At 31.9% G+C, this 8,833-nt stretch overlaps 1 protein-coding gene across 1 annotated transcript in view; it reads right to left on the bottom strand.

The window, feature by feature from the left end:
* Positions 1–3,910: 3,910 nt before the first annotated feature.
* Positions 3,911–8,833, bottom strand: part of LOC119688809 (protein phosphatase 1 regulatory subunit 37-like) — a 20,569-nt gene continuing 15,646 nt past the window's right edge. The window contains exons 2-6 of the mRNA XM_038103474.1: positions 7,904–8,106; positions 6,719–7,037; positions 5,699–6,664; positions 4,002–5,620; positions 3,911–3,919 (exon numbers count right to left, since the gene is read on the bottom strand). Coding sequence (XP_037959402.1) covers positions 3,911–3,919; positions 4,002–5,620; positions 5,699–6,664; positions 6,719–7,037; positions 7,904–8,106 — 3,116 coding nt within the window. The remainder of the gene's footprint in view (positions 3,920–4,001; positions 5,621–5,698; positions 6,665–6,718; positions 7,038–7,903; positions 8,107–8,833) is intronic.

Genomic DNA, 8,833 nt, shown 5'->3' with positions numbered 1-8,833 from the left:
ATCCGTAAAAGACATAAAGATTTTTATTTTGTTAATACACTTAAATTATGAGAATAGCATTTATGAAATTATTTTAGCAGCCATCCTCTGGGATGTTGTCTTTCTTTACATAGGTTTTCTTTTTTTTTTAAAAATCTATTGTAATGCTTTATCTAACTAAACGTAATAACATATGCTTTTATGTCATGAAAAAATAACGAAGACTACCTAAAGTGCTATATCATAAATGAGTACTGACATCTGAACACAAAACGAGTCACGAGTCATTATTTCTTATATCTGTGATACTTAAAATATTTATATTTTTCGTTCAACTTTGAAAAAGTTGCTTTAAATATATTGGAGATGCTTTAATGGAATTAGATTAGAAGCTTTAATCTGAATTATTTATGGCAGAAGATGCAGCCTAAAAGCTTCTCATAGATGTTATTCACATCGACTCGACAGTATGTTAAGTCCTTCACAAAGTAGGTAGGGCGTGCAGCGGCCATCGTTAATATATATTTCAAGACAAACGTAAGAATCCATAGCATAGCTTCTTTGTAAAAAGCACCAGAATGGTCGCTTTACATGTAGTAAGTAAAACAATGTGCATTACAGATGTCTCTACAAAAAGAGTAGCTTTGAAACAAAAATAGGCAAGCTCAAAGGTTAACTTTTAATTCGTTGAACTTGTGTTTCCAAATAAAGCTGTAGTTTATAAGCTCGTTCTAATTTAAAGCACGGCAAGTGCTTTGGTTGTTGTCACTAATTAAATATAAATAAGTGACAATAAAACCTGGAACTTGAGCATTGAAAGTTTGTGCAGCGTTGGCTTCTTTTGGATAAACACGATTAGTCATCGCTTCTAATTTGACAGGCACGAGTTCTAAGCCTGGCACTTGCAGTCCAAACAAATTATATACGGACTATAAACTAATTAAATAAAATTCGATTATTTCCAAAGACCACTGATGAAGAGTACTTGGCAATACTCGAAACAGCGTTGTATGGTCAGCCGAACTTCAATAAAATTAAAAAATAAATTTTTGTGTTTGTACTTTATTTCTTTCTTTGCTATTCGAAAAACTCCTCTAAAATTTAATAAAGCTTCTTTGTCCCTATACAAAGTAAGTCTAGCTTAACAGCAACACTAATACTTTATTCAAGAATCAATATCTTTAAAATACTGCTAAATTACAATCCGCTGTAAGTTCTGTAGTAGCATGACCCACTAAGTGGCGTATAAAGCCTAACAACACCAAATCAGTGCATGTGGTTTTCGGACTAAAAAATATATCTTTTACTCCAGTATATATAAATTCCACTAAAATATCCAAATGGTAATGAAGCAAAATACCTTGGTTATTACACTGGATGCAAAACTGCGTTGGAAAGCGCACGTTAAGAAAAAAATAGAATAACACAACTTAAAATAAAACAAGATAATTTATCTTATTGGCGGCCGTAAATCCAAACTGTCAATTCACAGTAAATTATAACTATATAAATAAACCCTAAAACCAATATGGACGTATGATATACAACTGTGGAAATGTCCCAGCAAAAATTTGCATTGCCACAATTCAACTTTTCCAAAATAAAGTATAGCGATGTGTACTAAATACACCATTGTATGTTCGAAATTGTGACCTTCATCGTTACCCGGGTATGTTGCTGGTTCTAGACATGGCATAACAGTACACGCCAAAGTTCACAAAAAGCGAGTCAGAAAGGAGTCAGAATAAGTATATTTTAAACACACCCAATGTTTCGAGTATGATTCGAATGTTGAGTACTAATCGCAGTTCTCTGATCCCAACCAAAAGTCAAGATTAACCTAAATTTTTTTCTAAACTCTTTTAATTGTATTTCGTATATTAACAACTTGTAAATTAAATAAAATTCATATTTTGTCATTTATAAATATTCGTTGGTACAGAAATTATTCTGTAAATAAAGCCCATATTATTGTGGCAACAACAAATTTGATAATCATATAATTTCTTTTTTTTAATTCTTTTACTGTTTTTTCAATCTATACAAAAAATAAACAGTTCCTGAATATGCTCATTGAAAATGGTCAAAAGATTCCACTTGCTAATTAATTTAAATAAAATTTATGACTAAATACGTTAGGTTAGGTTATACCGGCGCTCCTAGGGGATCCACTTATGGCTATAAGTCCATTGTGCTACCATATTATTAAAAACCCAAGAATTAAAACCATCTAGAACCTTGGGCAAAGCTTATGATGCTCTTTAAAGGGAGATCCTAAAGTTCGCCAAGATCTTAAAAAAAGAAAGCCCCTAAAATGTTAAGGCAGCGCCGTATGTGTGCCGGACAGAAGCAAAACAGGTGGAAGGCGCTTTCATCATCCTCACCACAACTGCGGTAGATATGCTTGAAAAGGAGATTTAGTCTAGCATGGTTACCTAGAATAAAATGAATTGTAAGTAAACCTACTACAAGACTGATGTCTCAATAGGGCATCTCTATGAGAGAGTTTGTGTTTAGGTGTTCCGAGTGGTTTCCTGAAGCACCCCGTCTTGCCAGCTCGTCAGCTTTGCAATTGTCGAAAATATCCCTATGACCGGGAACCCAGATTAGAGAAATATTGAACTGCGTCGACATCTCATTTACATACATGTAGCAGTAAACGACTGTCCTAGATGTAAATTGGACTGAACTCAAGGACTTTAAAGCAGCTTGACTATCCGATAGTATATGTATATTCCTTTCAAGTATATCTTTCAAACTATCTACTTCTATCTACTTCTACTTATCTACTTACTTCTAGACATAGCTAAAGCTTACTTTATAGCAGTCACTTCTGCCTGAAAAATACTACTGACTAAATAGAATCAACGTGTTTTGTTTTAAATAAAACTAAAATTAACCTAATAGCCTATCAAAAAAACTTTTATAGCAAACAACTTCTTACATTACGTAAAATATCAGTGTTGCTGAATAATATAATATCGATATTATACGTATGATATTATTCAACGTATAAAGAATATTAAATGTAGAACAATTAATAATTATCTTCTGCACATTATGCCTATGTAGTGTTCCAGTTTTATTGAAACTGTCTAGTAATCATATTGCTGTAACCTGTTTACTGAGACCTATTTTATTGAGTCTGTTAAAGTGGGACTTAATGTTTAAGATTCAAACGTTACTGCATATTGATTAATTGGAGATAAACCAAGAATCGTTAAAAAAAATGTGTAAGATTTCTATTTTAAAATTTTTAGACCTTCGATGAAACAGAGTCCAAAGTGACTTTAAAATAATTTTATTGAGTCTAAGTTTCTTTTGCAAAATGAACAGAGGTTTGTGTGGAAGAAGCCAATATATTTTTTTCATTTTGATATTTAACAGATTAAAAAATCTTCTATTTTAGGTTCAGTGAAACGTCCAGAGAACCCTACATTTAAATTTATAATTTCTATATAATCTTTATAAGCAATTACTAAGTATCCAGAACGAATTATCCAACCTCTAGTTTAATTCTGCACAGAATATAGTACATCACAGATTTTTATAAAAACAATACATATTGCTTTAACAAGAATAATAATTAAACATTATATCCAATATTACTTTTCTACAAATAACTAATAGATTTAAGTACGTGACATTTAATGAATAAAAATACAAGTACTAATAAAAATATGACTATTAATAAAAATATGGCTATTAATAAAAATATGAATATTAATAAAAATATAACTATTAATAAAAATACAACTTTTAATTAGGGACTTATAAAGGTATTATAGTCATCTAATGAAGCTTACTATTTAAATCTACCAATCACAATTTTATACATCAACAATTATTATAAATAAAAACATTATTTAGCAATATTATAAGTCATGTTATTAACTTTCAAAAAGTCATCAAAATTTCATGTTACTTAACTTTATATCAACTTTAAAAAAATAAAAGCACTCATAACTTAATTAAGAAATCAATAAATTAATATATGCATTTTAGATTCTTTATTAACTTACCGATAAGCGTTTCGGCTCATCATCAATATCAATCTGTGTAACTGTTGTATTTGACTTAAGTACTTCAGCCAGGGTCTCCAAACTTTCAGCTTCGAGTTTATTATCACGAATGTCTATGCGTTGCAGCGTATTATTGCCGCCAAAGGTAAGTATTGAGGCCAATGTTTCAATACCTTTAGCACTTAAATGAGCACTTTGTAGTCCCAGTGTCGTTATTGTTGTATTTTTGGTTAAACTATCCTTAATGAGTGTTACGAATTCATTTGATAAACAATTTTTACCAATGTTTAACAATTCTAATGATTCAGTTTTAGACATCAATTCGGATATATAACGTCCAGACTCTTTTGTAAGATTATTATTCCAAACGGCGAGGGCTTTAAGGCCATTAGGTGCTCTATTTGAAACGTCGATCGTAGTATCTGTTTGACGTTGTTGCCGTGTAAGGGTATCGTTTTTGGTTAGTTTCTCATTTATATGTATTGATGTAGAAAAATTAAGGTCACTACTGATACTACTATCTAAAGAATTATCACTGCAGAGACTATCACTGCTTTGAGATCGATTGCGAGTTGACTGTGTTATAAAAGCAGAAGATGATTCTGTGCGGCGCATGCCTAAACTTACGCCACCTGGTGAGGTAGAAGGTGGTGGCGGCGTTGGTCTAGGGCTATTAGCACACTCCTTGTGTTTAATAATTATGCTGTCTTCAGCAATAGTTACTTTCGGTTGTATTAATGTAGCAGTTTCAAGATTATCTACATGAAAACAGCTTTCGGCTTTACCGAAATCATCTACTGTTACGGTTGTATTAACCCTATCATTATTTTCAGTATTTAATGTTTCTATCTGTGGGATTGCCTGTTTAGTAGTTGGAGTTTGAACAAAATTAGTATAAAAACAATCATCGGAAACTTCAGCACTTTTTTCTTTTTCTGGTGTTTTTACATGTGAGTATAATTGTGTTAGCGGTGGGGTGGGTGGAGTTAGAGCTGAACTAGACGGAACTGCTGCTGCTGCTACTGCTGCTGCTTCAATTAAACACTCAGTGGATTCAGTGGCAATAGTTGCAGTTTCAATGGCAAGTTCTTTAACTATATCATCTAGCCTTGTACTTTCCAGTGAAACTGAAAGCCTACTAAATTCTTCAGGTAAGTTTCGACTAATATCACATTCGGAGGCACTTTCAAATGCTGAATCTGTGCTGTGCGTGTCATCATAATCTTCTGATAACTTTGTGTTTTTATTTACATCAAGTACTTTGGCTGAATGGTGCAGTAGGAGGGAATGGGAACTATCACTTTCACGGTCACTTACTGCATTGGAAATTAGACAATCACTTTCATCTGCAGTTACTTCAAATATTCCTGAACTTTGTAATGTACTATCATCACTAGTGGCGTGCCTCAACGGATTTAAATTAAGATGCGAGTTATCATTATGATGTATCGAATAGTTATCACTGCTATTATTATCACTAACATCATTGTTGTTATTGACATTATTGTTATTATTGTTATGATTGCCTAATGACGTTATAGTAGTTGATGTTACGCTATTACTATTATTAGAATTACTATTGCTTTCAGAATTTATAGCCTCTTCAAAGTTTTTATATTCTGTAATAGAAAAACACGTTTTAGTAAATTTACAATAAGTATAATTGAAATAATATAATAACAATTTAAAAAAATTACCACTTATCACATTTTCTTTTTCCATCTGCAGTTGGTCTTGTGTAACATGCTTATCAACAGATGTGCTAATTATTACATCTATAGCAGAAACACATGTGGGAGTGGAGGCCACTATGCATTCTGCTTTTGAATTTGTGCTAGTATTGGTAGTAGCAGTTAAGGCGCCATCAAATATATCATCACTTATAATACTCGCATCCTCTGAATAGCATGGCGCTACTGTGTCGGTAGATAAATTTGAAGCACCTTCTTCACTACTGCTATCACTGTTCATTGACAGTAATTTATCTAACATTGACTGTCCTACAGCTTGTACAGAATTTTTAATTGTGCTGGATTTAACTGTATCTTCAGTGTCTTCATCTAGATCGTTCTCTTCTATGCCTGTTGGAGTCACACTTAAAGTGTTTGCTATTCCTGTCGAAGCAGCTGTTAAAGTCGTCAGATCTGATTCTTGTGTCTCTATCGTTTTTGCCAACTTTTTAACGGTTTGATTTTCCACTTTTGGAGCATTGCACTGTATTTCATTGGTATTATTTGTTATTGGTTCAAAAGCATTATCATCTAAGTCTTCATTATTAGTGTTTGTACGATCGTTATTGATTGTATTAGCTTTGGTTGCAGGAAGTAAGTCATCAACACTTCTTGTTTTACCTAAAGAATTGATACTTAAGTCTGCTGTTTCTATCGCTGGCGAAATATTTATAGGTGATAAGCTCTCATCATCATCTATTGCAGCAGCACGATGTAACACTGAACGTCGCTCTAATTCACTTGACTGAAGAATCAACGCATTCACCACACATTGAATTCCTTCATCTCTTATATTATTATTACTGATATCTACAAATTCTAAATAATGGTTTAATTTCAGTAAATCTGCTATTGTCTCTGCATCTTTAGAGTCCAGGTCATTATAAGCAATCCAAAGCTCTTTGAGAATGCGATTGCAGCGCAATTTAAAACCTATCAAATAAAACTATAAAACTTGATTTCTGATATATTTCATTTAAAACGTACAAAGCCCAGTTAACGGTGCACCCTTAAGTCCACAATGTTCTAGTTTCAGAGTATGAAGATTAGAAGTTTTCAATGCATGTCCTAAATTTTCGGCACTCGATTTTGAAATGGGGTTTCCTTGTGCATTAAGCGATTGTAATTCCTGACTACGACTCACCATATATGTACAGGACACCCAACCGCGATGTGTCATGCCTTTTGCATTTAAAGATATATCCAATTCATTTGTAGCCTCATAATACTCAATCATATCAAACAACGCACTCAAAGCACTTTCACTTAAGTCACATGATGAAAAATTTATAGATTTATACTGTACCTAAAATAAAATACATTAAAATTTTAGAATAGCTATATCATTTAGTAGAAACTTGCACCGAAAAATACAATCGGTTATTTTGCAATTCACTTGCTGTGTTTTTAAACTGGCCACACTGTTTAAATAACCTGCTATTTGGTCATATGCTTTTACAGATAGGGGAACTTCTTCGCTAATCTTTAATGTTTCAAGACATCTGCCATCTCAGGTTCTTCATTAAATTGCAAAAACTGTTTTTGACAGCAAATAGATCGGTTTACTAATCTTATTGAAGAGGTTCAATGTTTAGTTTTTACAAGATTCAACCACAACCCTGCGTATTACTTGCAATACAACTGCATTGCATTGGACTGCGTTTCATCTTGCACTCAATATTACTTATAGCAATAAATAGGATCAATTCCAATTAATGGTTCAGTATTGTTACAGCATATCTAACTATATTTCACCCTGAAAAAAAAATTAAACTTCGTAACGATGGCATATGTTATTATCTATATACATATATAGATAATAACCACATAAAATTAATTAAAAATAAAAACCAACCAACAGTTTTTTATTTCGTTCACATAAGGCTTTAACAACATAAATAATAGTTCTATCCTATACATAATAATAAACTAAAAGAATCTTCCAATAATTTAGTAAGCATTATATATTAGATGTCGTTTTCTGTATCGACTTACTCTATAAAACTGAATTTTGTTTCGTTAGAACATTACGACGAAAAATTATTTTTGCTAATTTTTGGAAAGGCTTGGAAGATAATTCATAAATTCAGAAAGGTATTATTATGTGAAAAGAAAGTCTTCATATTACAACTATTTTATTACCCATTAATCAGTATACAACACTTAACTTACCCTTTTGAAGACTTCTTCCAGCGCTTCGCAATCGCTTGGTGATAATTGAATTGACTTTAAAGATAGCTGACCTTGCCTTAGTTGCTTATTGGTCTCCACACCTTTCAAATGTTCCAATATTACAGGAAGTGGTTTGGTGTTGTGTTTATAACAAGATAGTACATACAATTCAGTTATCTCGGAGATGCTCTTTACCATGCACGCTAAAAATAAAATCAAAATGTAGAATTAGTGGTTGATCATATATATATCTTTATAATTAAATGAAAATAATAAATATAAAAATAAAAAAAACTACTTAATACATATTAGAGAAAACGAAAAAACAATTATTACATATCATAAGATACTTTTTAGTATCAACTTTCAACTATCAACTTTCAATACATCATCCAACAGTACCGCTAATCAATAACTTGTTGAGTTATTAGATTTTAAGATAGTACCATTTTCAAATTTATATATTGAAACACTTAAAAATTTTGTAAAATTATGATATAGTGTTGCTGTCTGCACTTCTGAACTGTTAGCATTCAATTTGAAAAACTTTTTATACTGCCAAATAGTACTATGTCGAACCCTACAAAATACTGTTTCGGTGAATGGGAGTTAAAAGTACCGCCATAATCAAAAGTAAGACCTAACATTGTACTAAACTATGTATATATAGACAAAATATGTTTTTGTACTTTGTTAATAGTGATCCAAATGCTTTATATACAACACTCTGTTGACCAATTCTGATCGATCCGTAGAGATACTAATCAAGAATCCTTAAACTCGACTAATAAGGGTACTCATTACTTAAAATGTGGGTTGCATTCTTAAATCTTCAACACTGAAGTAATCGGTTAGATCAGTGTTTCTCAATGTGGAGCAATTTGATTTTTAAGGGCGAGAACACAATGTTTGAAAATTCGCTATGTTCGT

Source organism: Teleopsis dalmanni, chromosome X (assembly GCF_002237135.1).
Source record: "Teleopsis dalmanni isolate 2A chromosome X, ASM223713v2, whole genome shotgun sequence".
NCBI classification, from domain to species: Eukaryota; Metazoa; Arthropoda; class Insecta; order Diptera; family Diopsidae; genus Teleopsis; species Teleopsis dalmanni.
The sequence above is the reverse complement of the archived record's forward strand: the minus strand, read 5'-3'. Positions and strand labels throughout refer to the sequence as shown.